The sequence below is a fragment of the Glandiceps talaboti genome, chromosome 2, assembly GCF_964340395.1.
Source record: "Glandiceps talaboti chromosome 2, keGlaTala1.1, whole genome shotgun sequence".
NCBI classification, from domain to species: domain Eukaryota; kingdom Metazoa; phylum Hemichordata; class Enteropneusta; family Spengelidae; genus Glandiceps; species Glandiceps talaboti.
Genome location: NC_135550.1, coordinates 17,309,484 through 17,328,992, shown reverse-complemented (window position 1 = coordinate 17,328,992; position 19,509 = coordinate 17,309,484). Strand labels below are relative to the sequence as shown.

Below are 19,509 nucleotides of genomic sequence, written 5' to 3'. Positions count from 1 at the left end.
TGTGCGCGGTGTTGTCATTGGTTCTTGTGGCTGTGTGGGTTGAGTCTCTGTAAAGTGGAGTGAAAAGCAAAAAGACGAAAGAATAAGGTGGTTAGATAAGGTCATAGACATTCTATACGTGTAAAATGGCGATATCGACCGATTCCCTGTCACCTCTTCTGACGACAACGTCAGTCACAATGTGAACTGAAGAAGTGACTAAATAAATGAGCAATCAATAACTTGTATCCGAAAGCCTGGATTACTAGAATCAATGAAGTTCACTATTCTACACTAGCTTAGAACATGTTCAATCTCAACTGTTATGACAATAAACTGTAATGGATTTTTAAAAATTTATTTAAACTTGTACCAATCTGATGTTTTTTTGTCTATATCACACAATTAAAACACAAACTACATCATCGGAAGATCATGTGAGGATCAGAGATCGCTTGAGTCCAAAAGCTTACGGACAATCATGATGCAATTTTCAAAGAGCGTTACCAGGTTCCAACTTTATTATCACACAAACTAATGACTATTAAGTGTTCTAAAACGTAGTTTACTTGTATTGTCCGCGCATCCTCATACAAGGAACCCTGTTTGACACATACAGTGTTCAAAAAAATCAAGATATTCTTCATTGCGACGGAAGAAATGTGAGGGGCCATGGATGGGCCAGTTTGATCTTGGACTTTTTTTTACTCATTTTGCTGTATATAGGAAAGAATCAAGATATCTGGGAACCGGGAAAGACAGTGTCAATGTCCTAGTCTCAGACCAATATACTTCATATTAGTCTGAGTCTGAGTCTGAGTCTGAGTCTGAAACTCATGTCAGTTGGTTTTTGTTTCTGTGTGTTAGTTATCGCTTATTGGCCATATTTTAGGATTTTGTATTTATTTTGGAATTTCTATTTATGAAACAATTTTATCGCGGCTTCTTACTTCTGAAATCAATGTGAAACAACATTTACTGAGTCTATATTTGCAACTCAATATATTGCAAAAAAAACCCCACAACACTAAAAATGTGTACAAAGTTTGTTAACATTTTACACGTTTATTATGCTTTTGCAATTTATTGCGTGACAAACAAGGACTTGGCATATGTAGTTTCACATTGGTTGATTTGGTTGAGGAAGCCTTGATAAAATTGTTTTACAAATTAAAAAATCGAAAATAAATACCCAATCCTCATCCATATTGTCACTTTAAGCTTAACCTGCACGATAAATAGTATACTGTGGAATGTTCAAACGTATCAAAAAGGGTACCGTACAACTAAACATGTCAACTTTCTTCACATTCATACGTCATTGTAATAGATGTGAGATCAAAAAACAATGTCTGTAATTGTGACGTGTGCAAATGAAATAATTTTTCTTTCTGTGGCTATAGACTCTACATAGACCTGAGAATACTGAGCTCTACTTACGTATGACATTTGGGGATGAACGTGAACTCCCATGTGAGATAGCATAACAACACACGCATGCTATGATCGAAACTATTATAATGAACGTAACAACTCCACTAATAATGTAAACGAGCAGCAACCATCTGTTGAAAAAAAAATGAAACAATGTTACATCTTGGTATAGCCTAGTCCCAATTCAGCCCCCCCCCCCCCCCCCCCCGTGTTCATCAGCTTTTGCCATGAATTCAGTGAGATGACTCGAGAGATTATTTGACACCATTTTGGTTGTTTCCAAAAAAGCACCCCCGGCGGGGATGGGGTATGCCCATAGAAAGGTGTACGTGTATATGATAATAATAATAATATTGGTTTATTGCTCTCAAAGGCCACCGGCCCAAATAGCAAATCCATCACAGATATACAAAATGCAAAATATACAAAACGGACACAGAAAATTCAACTATTAATAAAGGAAAGAAAAGAAAAGAAAAAGGAAACATACTACTTCAAATACATTCTTTTCTCAATTGGAAAGCTTTGTGTATAAATACAGCAAGGTTTGATATAACAACTCTATCATCACACGACATAAGAGAATAAAAAGTTTCAATTGAAGGTTGTCTATATGACCAAACTGGTAAATATAACTCTCTTAGACGTTGGTATAACGGGCAGACAGAAATAAAGTGAAATTCATCCTCAATTTCAATTGTACAACAAACTTTACAGGTGCGCTCCTCAAGAAAAATACCACGTGCCCTACCCTCCTCAATTTCCAGACCGAGACCCGAGCTCCTCAGACAAGCTATTGCTCTTCTGAATTTAGTATCCATGTCTAGAAATAAATATTCCTCTGGTAAAAGGTTTAGCTTAAAATTTCGATATAAACGAAGCTTATCTTTGGTACAGACTTCAGACCACCAGTTTTGTTTGACAATATCACTAGCTCTGGTCATGAAATGGTTGAGGAAGGTATTGAAGTTGCCAGGCCCCTGAAAAAGCCACACCTCCCCAAACCCATGGGTAAACAAAGCATTTTTGACATGCGTTGCCCAGGACTGCTTTCCATTGGCGTCAAGTCGCATCGCAAGATTATAACTGTGTTTTGCAACTTTGCTTTGTGGCATTTCCAAGAGTTTCAACCAGTACGAGATTACTCTTTTAAGAGTGAAAAGGAAAATGGGATATCTGCCACAATCACCTAGCACACAGGCGTCCGGTGTTGAGGATTTGACTCCAAGAAAACGCTTACAGTACTTCAATTGGATACGTTCAAGAACCTGGTACTGCGCATAGCCCCAAATTTCTGACCCATAGGTGGTTATAGGAAGAACCATAGCGTCAAAAAGTTTAAAATACTCTTTGAATGGCAAATTTCCAGTGTGTTTGACCATACGAAAAATGCTACCCATTGCCTTTCGGGCTTGATCTGCTAATATTGACGTAGCTTTACTCCACGTATTTCTACTAGAAAGCATTAGCCCTAGGTATTTGTAGTAACTGACCGTTTTCATACACTCCCCGTTAAAAAACCACCTTTCAATTTTTTTCAAAACCCCACCCCGTCTAAATACAATGATTTGCGATTTGCTCCTATTTACTGAGAGTTTCCACTTAGTAGTAAATGACTCCAACACTGAAAGTAATCTTTGAAGACCAACTGGAGAATCACTGAACAAGGTAACGTCATCGGCATACAAAAGCGAAAACAAATCGTGCAGTTCTTGAGTAATCTGTATACCACAATGTCCCGAATTTTCCAACATACTGCTTAATTCATTAATGAAAAGAGAAAAAAGGAAAGGACTTAGCATGCAACCCTGTCGTACTCCGACAGAGCACTGAAAATAATCAGTGATGCCTTGTCCTGCCCTTACACATGACTTCAGCTCACTATACATTGATTTTAAAATACACAACATCTTACCCTCCACTCCCTCACAACAAAGTCTGTACAGTAATAAGTTGTGATCCACGGAATCAAAGGCTTTGCTAAAATCAATGAATGCACAGTAAAAACGACCTTTAGAATTACAGAGATATTTCTGGATCATAATATGTAGGGTAAAGATATTGTCGACTGTACTGAAACCACTTCTGAACCCAGCCTGACAATCGGATATACAACCGATTGTGTCAGCCCATTTTACCAAGCGTTGATTTAAAATTGAAGTGTACGTGTATATGCCGCCCAAGTGAGTCACTGTTCACGAAAACCCTTAAACATAGGTCGATTTTATCCTCTGAAAGTTCTCTTATAACATGTCATGGAGCTGATGTTAACATATGTGTGTATGTGTATGTGTATGTGTATGATTATGTGTATGTATGTGTATGTGTATGTGTATGTGTATGTGTATGTGTGTGTGTGTGTGTGTGTGTGTGTGTGTGTGTGTTACATCCGTGAAATGAGATAGTAGAATACCCATTCGATAATTACCCTTCAACACGTTCATCAATTTCCCCCTGCACCGATTCTTCGCTGGATTCGTAGTCGTCGACGCAATCGTGTTCGTCATGATCTAGAGGATCATTACAGCAGTACTTGTAGAAACATGAACCGCAGCAATAAACTTCCGACCAACTGTCCCACCAACCTGGACAACTAAATCCATCCCAAAATATACCACCACTTGTGTATGCGGCACAATATTCACTCTGGGAGACTGTAGAAATAATATAATTAGTGGAGAGGAGCCGTTTTTGTACTAAAGTACTACCGATTTGTTGAAAAGGGGAAATTTAAGTTACAAATATTTCAACATAACAAAATTGCTCGATCGCTATTATCAATTATTAATAAACGCCCATGCTAGTGTAGCTAACAAAATAATCGTAAGCAAAACGAAGTCTGGATCAAAGTCTGTAAGCTGTAAGCGTTTTACATTCCTTTTAAAACTAACTAGTCTAATAGTATCACACAAAAGTTAGTTATTATATTATTGTATTGCTGTGGTTTGAGAGTGACGTCATGTACGTACATCAAAAAGCAGGAAGCCTTGTGTCCTTGTCCAAATTTCGACCCGAGACAACCAATGTGTACAAGATGTTCGTGTGAGTGTCAACCGATAATGAAATAACGTTTATCGTAATGCAAATGTATATCAATTAGAAAAATTACCTTCCGGGAAAAGCACAAGAAGAGGAAGTATCCATAAGAATGTCTTCATACCCATGTTGGAAGGAGGTTGTAAGATGTACTTTTGACGATTGAAGGCTGTACATATGCTGAATAATTAATGATATAAATTTGCATATTACCTTTTGTTTGATGCAGTCACATACAAGTAGTAACGAGTGACGTGTGGATTCTTAAGTTTGAAGACGTTTCTACTTGCGACTGCGTATCGACCCTGGTACTAGTTAGCACACGATGTGGCAGACTGTGTAAACATATATACCTATTTCATTGTCGCCCCAACTCTTACAAATGTTCGACAGTATGTATCACGGTGTCCAAATTAGTATAATTATGATTTTGATTTACATAGAAACATACAATGGAATACACTGCTAGGCGCACATTTTGGCGATAGAATGTACATGTCGTTAAATAACCTGTTACAGTATGCCATATAGTATGTATATTCTCTCAATTCCAATAACGTGTGTGCTATTGCGTTCAACGCCAAAAGCGTCCAAAAAATGTTAGTAATAATAGACAGACGTCTATAGATACTTTAAATCAATGAAATGTTGTGGATTACGCAAATAGTAAGCTACACCTTTCTGCACGTGATGTATTTGCAGATACAACCATTACAATGAATCGAAATTGCGTTTTACCAGCAGTGGACAATTAAAACTGGCTTTGAAGTTATCTCTTTGCAACAGTATCAAACTAACCATAGACCCTACACGCTACAAACTAACTTACATGTATATAGGACACAATAGACACACAATATTCAAAACCACACCCATGCTGTTGCAAAATGATATTACTACAGTACATGTTCATCTAATATTATAATCATAATTTACTTTTATGCTGCTTAATCAAGTATGAAAGTATTAATTATCCGATTATCTTAGCTATCGCATTTTCCGGCTACAGTTAAACTATTCGACATCACTGATGACAGTGAACGTCAACATGCAATAGAAATATGAAAAAAAAACTCCAATGTGTTTTTAAGATGAAAATATAGAAATGGGGTTTGAATGTTACGATCCAGTCTTCTTGTGTTTTTCCGTAAATATGAATAAACAATGATGTCGTTTTATTATCCAATCAAAAGTCGTTGTTACTATTCTACAATTCAAAGTACGTGACGTCAGACATAATGACGACAGTGTATTTACAATGAAGTAAGATATCAGTTAAGTTGTAAATAAGCATAATGTGTTTCGACAGATGACTGGGAAATTTGCGTATACTATGGAGGACACCTGGTGGCAATTATGAACATCCAATCGTGTTTTAACAGTCGAGTTGTTTTGACACTAGTATTAAAAGGGACAATGTTTACAAATAACCGTTCGAGGAGGAGCTGAATTCCAGATTTTGATATTTGACGAACCTACAACGTTGCTGCAGTATACTGTTGGATTCCTGTATGGGGTAGTTCCGAACTTTGTTATTGCTTGGAAACTCAGCGTTTTTTGCCGGGACTGAGTGAATTTATGATACATTGTGTGGCCTTGCGTATTTCATCAGTGAACCATCTTCAACGCCGTCTACGATTTATGTGTGTTTTGTGGTATACACAGACACTGTGTGTCCCAAGTCTGCACTTCAATACAAGACAAAAGAGACTCTAAGGCAAACATTGTGAGTAGTTTTATTTGCCACATTCAGCCATCAGTAATTTTGAAGTGTACTGCTAAAGTTATAGATTTGAACATATTTTTTTTCGTACAAGCAATTTCGCTGTACAAAGTGTTGTATCATTTTTATTTTGATAGAAATTAGACCAGTTCAAATTAAACCTGTGACTGTGCGTTCTTTCTTATTTCTCCAGTGTGTGTGGTCCTTTCTCCTTCCTGTACTAAAACCCCGGCTTTCGTGACAACAATAAAATCCGCAATCAAATTAAAAATGGTATTTATTTTCGTCATTAGATCGCACAAAAAGGAAGAATGTTACAATGCATATTATTTACACGTGAAAGGTTGATTAAACTAGATAGAAAATGGACTGATGAAAACCAAAATGGAATGACTTCGTCGTCGTCATCATCATCATCATCATCATCATCATCATCATCATCATCATCATCATCATCATCATCATCATTGTCATCATCAACAGTCATGGTAGTGTGTGCTTGAAAATGCATAAAAAAACCTTGATCAAAATCGGGTGATGAGGATGTTTGTAAGAAAATGCCTCAGTCCTCATAATTCAACTGTGGACTATTTTATCTTTTTATGTTTTCATGTATTCAAATATTTTAACCTCTGAATAATTACATAAATGTTGTTTATATTATTTACAGTAAGTAAAAACGTATTCACCTCAGCTCTCCTTATATACATTTCAATAAAAAAGGATGGATGCATCTGGTAGATTTAGTCAAATGATTACAATATTGGTAATTCATATGTACACGTTACAAAATGAATGTTAAGGTGGCTGGACGGATGCACGTTTTCTGTATAAACGTTACTATTATACGCACACTGCTCAGTCTTAGCGGTCTTAGATGATGCTGGCAAAAATAGCAGTTTACAGGGGAGCGCCCTCAAGGAAATACAGGCATGACTCCTAAGTACTTATTACCTTCAGATATATTGTCATGAATATGCATTGTTCACCTACTGCATATACATATCGGCTAACTCCAATGATGTAACTCTGGAGCACTGCTACGAGAATGAACAAGAAGCTACTTTCATTTTGGCGTTTCTTGGCAATCGCGTGACTAAATCATTCAGCGACTTTCCAGAATCCATTGCCTGGAGTGGTCTTCCCCTTTACTAGTAAGAGTTGTATGGTTCTAAATGTTTGGTTCAAGTGGTAAATACTTATCCCTCGTAAAACAAAAATATGTGTCAGACTGCTTTAGATATAAGAACCTATTATAACGTATGTCACGATGGATAACTTGATTTACAAAACAACCACAATCATACGGTACGTGTATATAGTGCTAGTGTACCTAGTTGTGACAACATACAGTCAATAAGAGCGTTAGATATATATACAGGTCGTCGATATATTTAATCAAAAAAACTCAAAGGTTTATATTTTGGAAGTGATAAAACGCAAACGTTGCATTTTGTCCCTCTACATGATGGTAACACCATTTCCACTATGAACAACGGTGCTTCCACCATAGGACGGGGTGGCGTGCAGTACCCGTGTTTGACGTGTCCCGAAGATTGACGTATTGTGTGTCGTCATAGGTACTCCTGTATCTGTAATATGAATGATGGTAAGAAAAAAAAGACGTCATAAATATGATTAACTACATTCAGTTCTGCTTTCGTAATCATGGTAACCATGGATATATTAGCACTCGTTATATCCTTTACTATGTTCACGTCAGACGGATTCTTCTAGTTTTGTTTTCAATGACTAGTAGCGTGTTGTAAATACATTTGTGAGAAATCTGCTTGTGTGGAGTTACTGCGAAACCATGGAGGGTAGCTACTACGTGTACATGTAATATTTAGAAAACCGAATGATTAAAAACAAAACAAAAACTTGAAAAAGCCATTTTTATCCAAAATACTCAATATGTGTTTAAAGAACCTTTCAAAAACACACACATTGAGGGGACTTGTGCTAATCAATTCTTTCTCGGTATATGTTCCATGTAATTCTGAATGATGATATAATGTGAATACTCACGGAAAACAGTTGTTCCCGGTGAAACTCGGGGATGGCTGCAATAGTAAATACCAACACCAATACCGATGAACACTCCAACCACAATTCCAACCACAACAATTACAATCCCAGCAATCGCTCTGATAATAAAGAGACAAGGATACATATATACATTTAAAGGTATAAACATTGATAATTGAGCTTCAGCAATCTTTAATAATAATACTTTCATTGGTCTCGGTTACCCAGCCTCTGGCCGCGGGCTGGGGCTTTTTCTACGACACCACCACAAACAGTCTCGTTTGGGGTGGTCTCGTAGACAGAGCCCCCAGCGGCCAGAGGCTGGGTAACCGAGACTATACTTTCATAAGAAAAGGCTGATCCCAACGTACATGTGTGTGTTCAATATAAACATGTCAGAGTATTTTTAATGTTGCTAATCATTATGCAAAACAGCCATGTTAATGATATGTAAATGATTATGCAAATTAGCTGTCATCCTTGCAATCTATCCTGGAGAGAGAGAGAGAGAGAGAGAGGGTGTGTGTGTTTGTGTGTGTGTGTGTGTGTGTGTGTGTGTGTGTGTGTGTGTGTGTGTGTGTGTGTGTGTGTGTGTGTGTGTGTGTGTGTGTGTGTGTGTGTACCTACCCAGCAGACAGCCCATTACTATCGTCACATTCGTACTGGTCGAAATATTGATCATAGTCACAGCAATACTTGAAGTTACAGTCACCGCAGCAGTGGTATTCCCATGCATTATTCAACCAACTTGGACAGTCAAAGCCTGACACCCAATAATGCCCGTTATAATAGCCTTCACATCGTTCACCCACAGATACTACAAACAAAACACGAGATATTGTTGAACCCGTATTAAAAAGAGGACGTTGACATGACTACATGGTTTTGCACTTCAAATCGTTCAAGAAGGCTTGTATTGTATCGAGGTTTTAGCCTACGTCACCATCGATGACGTAATGGTAGCACGAGTACTAGTACCAGCTAATTCCTGTTATTCTGGAAGAAAGCACGTTTTTTCTGTGTGTGGCGTTATGCATACAAGTCATTTATACCACCAAGATTAATTAATAAGTGCCTTTGAGATGTAAATGACTTATTCACCCGAGTTACGTCACTTGTTGTAAACTTGGCTCGTTTTTTATTCACCGCAATGAGTCAGATTTCTGCCTCCCCTTCAAGGCGTTTGTATCAACAGGTTGTATACCTAGTGATACGTGAAAGAAAAAAAAAACAGAATGTCGACTCTGAATAAGTCTGTGTGTACTCGGGGGTTGGTATTCTACGTTTGATTCTTATCAAGACAGTCTTGAACACTGCATCGTACAGGCCTGCAATACTTGATTCAGTTTGTGTCAAAGTTGGTTCTACTAGTTGTTCTTACATTGGTTGTACATTAATACTATGGATATCTTAGTAGACACGTATAGTCTGTTTACATATTGATCTATTATCTCAAGAATAGTTCTATGGTTTTTACGTGACGAACGTTAGCACTGATTATAATATAGAGTCACGGTCTTTTCAAGATATATTTGTTTGGGGGGGAGGGGGGTAGGGATAGCAGAGCCCAAGAATGATTTCACACGGAGGTGACGCATTCCGAATCATTATATGGCTAGGGAAATAAAATCAATAACTGCCGAAGGAGTAAAATGTCATTTTCTTTCCACACACAGGCCTGAAAACTACTCAAGATATCTACTCAATATGGGCATGGATCTATTATTGATAGATCCATGATAATAGATCCATGATATGGGTGAATACGAATGTTTAGCTCAGGAATTCCAATACTGGATATGGACAACACAATCCGTGTCTCCCATGGTTTATCATGATAGCATGGCCTTCGAAGTTATAGATCATTACATTGTATTTGTGTTGGACAAGAAACACTACATGGTCTACTAAAAAAACAGCTGACGGTTACACCATAGACCCCCCACCAACGTTTTTAGAGGGTATATGGTTACACCAAGAACATAATTCCAATGGAGTAACTAAATCTAGTAACAGTATCTCTGGTGAGTTGATCAATGCTAGAACCATGTGATTTCCATTAACAAAACAAGTGTAATTTTTGGTATCTAATTTATATAATTATAGTCTTCGCATGTCCAGTTCATTAGACCCCCGTTCGTTTTTGTAGATGTAATCAGTTTATCCATACTCAGTCTAATTATTTTTTCACCAGAGTTAAACATTGGTGGTTGACTATAGTTGCCCCTTTGTCGTGGTACGCACAAACTCAGACCACCAACCTTTTAGTGGTCTAAGGCACAAACCATGTACCCTCGGTTTCCCGTAGGGTTAAACGTTCAAAATGGACATGCACTATTTCATTCCGGGGAGGGGGGTATTAAAGACATTTTGGTGGTAGTCGAAGTTTAATCCACTTCAATGTGAAGTTTTAGTAGAAGATTAGAGGGGCTATACTAGACTGTCAACTGTTTTAAGTCGTTTAAATGTAAATTCTAGGGGTTTCTTGTACCTCGTCGACGGCCTTGAGAGGTAGGTAGGTAGGTAGTTCTCCTTTAGTGTGATTGCGGGGTTTTGTCAACACCGTGAAGATCATGACATTGCTATTCTTAAAGAAATAAACAAACTAACTTTGACCTACCTCCTATGAAAAATGGAGCCAAACCAAAAATACACAGGATTTTGAAGGTGGTCGGTTCCATAGTTACTTTCCTCAATAAACAATGGCTGCCTCTTAGCTCACAAGGCCTTTCATGGTAAGTACAATAGACAGAGTGACGTAACTGCCAAAATAATATACTCTTATTGATTTGTGATTTTAACCATGATCTAACGGTACAGGTGAGATATTAAACTTCCAATGGAGAGATTTTTGACTGTAGTTAACTAACAAAAGAGAACACGTTTTTTTCACCACTTTCACCACCACCACCACCACCACCACCACCACCACCACCACCACCACCACCACCACCACCACCACCACCACCACCATCACCACCATCATCATCATCATCATCATCATCATCATCATCATCATCATCATCATCATCATCATCATCATCATCATCATCATCATCATCATCATCTTTTAAGGGACCGGACAGAATTTACGGCAGGGGGGGGGCCTGGGGAGAAATTGGGGGGGCCATGAAAAAAATGGGAGGCTTGAAGGGGGGGCCATGAAAATTCTCATGGTTTGAAAGGGGGGCCGCGAAATATTTTGTCATTGAAAAAAATTAATATGTTAGAAAATTTAGCATTGCATGAGATAGCACTTGATATCGCCTTTAATATTGAATGTCTACACTTTCATTTATGTATTAAAATGGAAGTGTGTACGTTTGTATGTACCTATTTAGTGAAGCATAAAAACACTACTCAAGATTAATTTGATACACCCTGAATTACTCTTATATACTCCAAGTTGTTCACACACACACACACACACACACACACACACACACACACACACACACACAATATATACATACATACATACATTTTAGCACTGTGGAAACAGGTTCAGTGTGTAATTACCATCAAGGATATATATGTATATATATATATATATATATATATATATATATATATATATATATATATATATATATATATATATAATATATATATATATATATATATATATATATATATATATAACATAAATTACAGGTCCTATGCTATATATATATATATATATATATATATATATATATATATATATATATATATATATATATATATATATATATATATATATATATATATATATATATATATATATATATATATATATATATATATATATATATATATATGGTAATATACTAGCATAGGACCTGTAATTTATGTGATTAAAAAGTGACCTTTTGGTGAAAATGTAAATACAAAAACGTCTGGCCAGATTAATTTAGATAGGTGTTTTATTTCTTTCCTTGACACTATTCTTGAGTTTCACTCTCAGACTCACTAGAGTCTGAAGATGTGAGGCAAGACTTGTCTTTCTTTCTATCTAAAACCAGTGAAATTGAACTATTTCCCTCCTCAGCATCATCAAATGCATCTATCTGTACTAAATATTGTAAAGCATTTAGATGTCTGCGTGGTGTTAAGTGTTTTTTGTGACTTTGCACTAACTTTGGTAGTTGCCTTCTGGCCGTATTTTCCTACAACCTTATCCACAAGTTGCTCACTAAAAACAGTTAACAACAGTCTTTTTGCTTGACTAATTGTTCTTTTCTCTTTCCTTCTTCTTACTTTTCTTTTATTTTCCTTCTTTCTCCTTGTCATCCTGTGTCGTTCGCTAACAACAACTTCATTTTGTGGGAATCTTCTTGCAATGATGTCACTTGTATGAGAAACATCATTTTGTTTGGCTTTCACTAAACTGAATTTGCTGTCCCCATCATGAAGTCACAAATGCCTGACACTATAGGGTTAAATATGTATGGTTTTGGAACTGAAAGCATATTGATTACATCTAAGTATTCCACAACATTCTGAATTTCTTTGCACTTTCATGAAGTCACAAATGTCTTACATTTACATGTGTATTGGTAATGCATTTGGTGTACGAAAGTGAAAGCTATATTTGTCAGACCTCAGTGTGCATAAAATCCTTAGTTTGCTAGCACTTCATGACATCACAAATGTCTGACATTAGATAGTTATTGTGTTATGAGTATAAATAGATATTTGAATACACTATGTAGGTGATGTGATGTCCTTAGATACTCCCACAAATGTCCCCACTACAGTTTTTCACAAATCACGCATGTGAATGTGTGTTTACTCTGTGTCTGTGTTTCTGTGTATGTATCAGTGAATGACAGTTAAAACCATCACATCAAATGCCTTGGTATTAAGTGATGACTACTTATGGTGTCTAGTTGGGAAATAAACAAGATTATACCACATGTGTATGATTACATGTATGGTCAAAATGTTTTATTTTGTTTTGTTTTCTAAAAAACTTCCTCTACGTTTTTTCCATACTGACTGTAGCCCCCTTGCTTGTCCCACTCATAGAAGAAACTGACCTTTACAGTAAATGATGCCCGCTAGTGGTGAAGGAAGGAACTAAGTTAAGATACTGACAGACACACACGCACACACACACACAGATACATACATACATACATACATACATACATACATACATACTTTTCTAAAAAACTTCCTCTACAAATACTAAGTTGTTTGGGCTGAAATAGTAACATGATAATAGTAGTACCAAAAGAAATATTACAGTTGTGCTACAGTAACAAAAAAATTTGTACTCTTTTTAGTTATTGTAGGGGGCAGGATATTGTGCACTTTTTTTCTCTTTTTTTTTTTTGGGGGGGCCATGAAATGTTTATACTTTTGAAAGGGGGGGCTGTGAAATTTTGGTCACAGTGGATGGGGGGGGGGGGGCAGGAAAAAAACCAAGTCAGAGATAATTTCTCCCCAGCCCCCCCCCCCCCCTGCCGTAAATTCTGTCCGGTCCCTAAGGAACATTTATTTCTGTTTAAACCCTGTTATAATTAAAAATAAGCTAAATGAAGAGATACAAGGGTGGCAGAACGAAAAGCACTCTAGTAGAGTACATGGTGCAATGATAATGTCCCGAATAAATATAGAAAGATCCTGTAGTAATCAAATACAAAGGTGAAAATGGTACATGTAGTATCAGAAAAACTTTAAGTTGTAAGTGAACAGTATTATTGTGTGGTTAAAATCAATCTGGAGTTGACCTTTGGTGACCTTGCATACAGCCGCCACGCTATAGCGTAAGTAGAATGAATTTAGACGTGCTTGGAATGTCATTCCACTTATGCTATAGAGTGGCGGTTGTCATTCCACTTGTTTTACAGTGCAGTGGGTGTCATTCAACTAACTGAACGCAGAAAAGGGTGTCGTTCCACTGTTTACCCACTGTAAATGCTGTCATTCCAGTTTCAAAGCATTGAAAATGCTGTCATTCAACTTATGCTATAGAGTGGCGGCTGTCATTCCACTTGTTTTACAGTGCAGTGGGTGTCCTTCAACTAACTGAATGCAGAAAAGGGTGTCATTCTACTGTTTACACACTGTAAATGCTGTCATTCGTTTTCTATTATTCGGGTCGTCATTCGTTTTAGGGTCACACATACTATACGGTTCTTCTTTGTCTTCATACGGATTAACTTCATTGGTGAAGACACTCTGGTTGACATACATATAGATAATACGGTCATGAATTGTAATTACTGTGTTTGGGTTCAGACATGACGCTGTTTATACATGTCGTCAAATACCCAGTTAGAGAAAATCTTGCAATAGCTGACATGAGACAATAATTTAGATGTGCTTTTATAAATTTACGCCATCTCGTTTCAATAGGTATTGCTATCATTATTCCTGAAAATAAGAGAGTTTAGTGATGTAATTTACATGTAAGATACATGTGATTTACATGTAAGATAAGACGGAAGAATGTCATCTACATGACTGTGGAGTCATGATGGGTGAATGGTTGACCGTGACCGGCTTGGAATCTACAGGTTCGAGCCCCGTCGCTGCCTGCTGTTTGTTTCTGAATGGCTAAAGTCTTTGGGCAAGATTTGAACCACGACTGTGCTTCAGTCAACCCAGTTGTATAACTGGGGACCTGGTAGGATGTATGTTGCAATGTGAAGGCTTTAATCCTATGCGCTTAAATGACTGCAATGTATGCTCCCCGGGGAGTCGTGCCTTTTCTGATCCGAGCCAGGGGTAATAATTGTAAAGTGGGACAGCGCTATATAAGAACCCAACATTATTATTATTATTATTATTATTATTACATGTTTAGTAAATAAGGGACTATGGTTCCAGTTCATACCACATATATCGTCACACAAGATTTTTACTAAAAATGAGAACTTTAAATGTGCCGATTACTAATTGATTCTGATGTATTTTTTTCCTGTCACGGTGTATACGGTAAGATACGCCATGTCGCTCCACCATCTACAACCGTGCTCTGTAGAAATGGTTCGTCTGATGTGTGGGGGCGCCCCGACACCTCACACCTTACAGACTTTGGGGTTTACGGACCAACACTTTAATTTAGGTATTTATCTGTTTGATAGATAGCAAGTAATCGATTCAAAAAGGCTAGAATGTAATTCTGAATCAACAATTTCACGGACGTCCGTCATTGAGTCGAAATGATGGACTGAATTTATTGGAAAACATAGCACACAGTTGTATTGCCACTGAGCCGGACGAGTTCATATATACGAAAGTACTAGTAAAACGGGAACAGCGATGCTCAGTAAAGTATGAAATTGCGAGAGAAGAGTACAGTTGCAGCCTAAGAGAAACACTAACAGAGAATAACAACAGGAGCTTTCACGCAACCACACGCCTTCCTATCATGGCAGTCGTCGAAATCGATAGCACACTGTACACTGCATCTTGTTGTGAACAACCGCTTTGCCATGCAAGTACTGAATAATGAACCCTTTCTAATGATTCAGAAACAGACTGTAGAGGGCGGAGAGACACGGGGTATCTTAGAGTCTGTATACACTCTGACAAAAAAGTACAGCAGCTGAAGTGACAGACTGGTCACTATGCATCGATGACTAATTGCCATATTTTAACGTTATAAGTTTAGTATAAAAGCCTAATGTAACATTCTACCACAGGCAACCAACTAACACTGTGCTATCTCGTGAAATATTGATACCTTCTACGTTGTGGATGATAGTTTGTGTTTATGTTGTCTGAGCTTCTCTCACAATAAGCCATTTTCATGTACACCAATCGTCACAATATTCAATTATACCTCACCAAGTCTTCATGTCACGATAGTATCTCATTTTAAACGTGATTATTGCACTACCCCGGAGAGTTGTATAATTATGTTTTTTTGTAGTATCTGACGGCCAGCAATGCACCGGGCAATACAATGCCCATCACAATGGTCTGTGGTGGACCGATGTATTTGATTGTCCAACGTGGCTGAACCAAGCACACGAACAGTTCTGTTTATGAGGAGAGTAATTCTCTCTCTCTCTCTCTCTCTCTCTCTCTCTCTCTCTCTCTCTCTCTCTCTCTCTCTCTCTCTCTCTCTCTCTCTCTCTCTCTCTCTCTCTCTCTCTCTCTCTCTCTCTCTCTCTCTCTCTCTCTCTCTCTCTCTCTCTCTCTCTCAGTCAGTCAATACTGCCTTTTACTGAGAAAGACATAGCATTAGAAAGTGATGAAATAGTTTGTTTATTGTACATTAAACAAAATCTGAGTATAAAAGCACACAAATAAACTAAATATAATTTCCTTCTACAAGGATAAAAGCATTTGCAACTTCGTCAGTCATTCTGTTCATGTGGGATTCCGAGTTCTACTCAAATTTGGCGTTCGTAAAACTTAATAATACCAATTACACAAAGTCGTTAGTTAGGGTAACCATCAACCACAAGTAACTGTGTTTACATGACGGACTTACTTGATAAGGAATGTTCTATATTATTTACAGACTGAAATTTAACATCAATGGTATTAGTCTACTAAGCTCTATGTTATTTTAATAATTGGGTGATTAAATGTACAATGCAATGTTGTATATTGGAATAACAAGGTTAAATGTAAATACAACTCTCGAATCAATACCTGTGACTTTGCGTGAATGAAGTGAACTAACAGGAGATAAAATTTGGTAAAGGCAAGAATATGACTGATACTAAAACACCAGTGGGTGCCTCTGTTGTAGGTTCACAGAACACTCCTATCAGTTTGTTTATGCCTGTGAAAGTTTGTCATTTCATGAATTAAACTTTCTGTGTGTGTGTGTGGGTTATTTTGAGTTTCAAATTAGTGCTGACAGTCAATTGCTGACACTACTTACATTGTTTGTCTTTGCATAAAACTTGGCTCATTCCTGCTTGCTCATAATATTGATATTCAAGCAAAGTCACCAGTATTTATTCGCGGGTTACTAGTGTAAATATGAAAAAAACCCACATCAACATATTAAACCAACTCAACATGTACCATCTATATAACAAATAGCCTCTCTTCAGTCATTTGGCCTTTGATCATTTTGACATTTATGTCCTTATGTCCTACACAGCGCCGGTGGTCATAACATAGCTAGATGTAGGGTAACTGGCATAGCCCTGTGGCGGTGAGTAGTACATCGGTGTTGGGTGCTGGTATACTGCTGCCTGTGGTGGCGCTGGTGGAGTCAGTACAACTGTCTGGGGTTGCTGTGGAACCATGCCAGCATTGGAACATGTCACAGTGGCTGGTGGTGGTGGCGCTGCTTGTCCTGAAGATCAAAAGTACAAGCTACGAGTTTTTAGTTTATAAACATTTTAGGCTTTCACTTTGAAAACAGTTAATACATGTAAGCAGAAAGGGCATAATCGGATTACAGAAGATTTTTGTTGGTTGGTTTGCTTGTATGTATGTATGTATGTATGTATGTATGTATGTATGTATGTATGTATGTATGTATATATATATATATATATATATCTTCTTTATTACCTACTTATTAAATTTACATTTGTAGACAAAATAAATAATTTTTTTTTTGTGGTAGGTAAAAGGAGACCAGAAATAGCTACTTGCTAATCAAGTCTGTCTCCTTAGACACTGTAAATAACATTTATAATAAATACATGACAAAATATAAAGAGGGCAGTGAAAAAAAAACTAAATATCTCTGAAAATATGTACATTATACATCAACATGGGTTGCAGTATATCATATCAGGTGAAGAAAATCTTTTAGTGAGTTACGAAGAACATTCCTTGATGATTTGGACCTAACATTAAGAGGTAAGTTGTTCCAGTGTATAGCTCCTGTGTATGACATTGCAAATTTACCTATTTCAGTGTTTATCCTTGGGATTGAAATATTGCCCTTAAGGCTGCTTTCACAAAAAAATTTTAGGGGGGGGGGGGGTTGGGAGATTTTAGGGGGGGGGGACTTGAAAATATATGGATAGTGTGTGTGGGGGGGGTACCTGAAAAATGTCATGGGTTGTAGGGGGGTACCTGAAAATAAATTGACATCATGACTTTTCAAACATGGGAAAATAAGCTTTTAAAATGTTGGTCTTCCTTTTTCAACAACAACAACAACAACAACAACAACAACAACAACAACAACAACAACAACAACAACAACAGCAGCAGCAGCAGCAGCAGCTACAAACAACAGTTGGTCACAAGTTAGTAAAATGAAAAACAAAAACAGTCAAATTTTAATTTTCTTTTAATAAACTGTTAATGTAATGATAAATTGAAATTGGCGAATTGAGTGGTACAGATTGTTTTTTGTCTGAAAAATACCAGTGTCTTTCATGTACACTACTCTCTACTGAAATTTGGTTCATTTAATGTGTGAAATTACCTTTACACTGTACTAAAAATATTCTTTGTGACATGACTGTGTTTTGGTTTGTGGTTATCACAATGATATGTAACTTTTTCATGTAAATTCTTACTAGTATTAAATGACAGACACCTATGACAGACAACATTTTACATTTGCAGCTCTTGGAAGTTAAAAAAAAGAGTTGGAAAAGGTTCACCTGCCATCAAAATGTAAAAGATGCACCTGCACTAAAACATACTTGACAAGTATCAAAAACTTCTGTGCAAGGTATTTTTTCATCCTATAGATATCACTTTAATTTTCAACATAAACTTTTAATAACACATTCTAAATATTTCTTTAGCATATTGACAACGTCTGCTACGTGTGAAACAGAAGACAATATCTCACAAGCTGAGTTAACAGAGAAAAAGTAAAATAAGTTTTTTGCACATACTTTTCAACTTTGCATGAATATACTGTTACTTGTAAATATAAAGATAAATAAACTTTGACATAACTCTCAATATAAAGTTACCCTAAAGATATGATACAGCTAGTTCCAACTCTGATGAAGTTGAAGGAGAAATTGGGTCTGATGATGATGATGACAATGCCACGTTTATATACACAAGACCTGGAAGGAGAGCTACCACTTGGAAATCAAAAATTTAAATAAACACATTCTGAGACTTTGTTTAAAATCCTGCATTCACCTTTGTAATCTAATGTCAAGACCAGTCCAATAATCAGGCTCTTACAAGGTAAATGTATTACCAGGTTCATTAAGATATACAATTACTATGATAATAGGGCTCTTAATTATCATTACCACTAATATATATCACTTGATTCCTATTCTGTTAGATGAAATGTGGCTGGCATTTTTGAGTCATACATTTATTTTCTTTTGACATTATATTGAACTAATTTACATCAAACAAGAACGGGATACATAGCAATGCATTTTATTAAGAGTTTTTTTCAGTGTTATTTA

General features: G+C 36.8%; 1 protein-coding gene across 1 annotated transcript in view; it reads right to left on the bottom strand.

Annotated features, from left to right (window-relative positions):
- Window positions 1-16,395: 16,395 nt before the first annotated feature.
- The window catches only part of LOC144452139 (uncharacterized), a 6,724-nt gene continuing 3,610 nt past the window's right edge, over window positions 16,396-19,509 (bottom strand). The window contains exon 4 of the mRNA XM_078143170.1: window positions 16,396-17,456. Within this exon, the coding sequence (XP_077999296.1) occupies window positions 17,251-17,456 (206 nt within the window). The 3' untranslated portion in view covers window positions 16,396-17,250. The remainder of the gene's footprint in view (window positions 17,457-19,509) is intronic.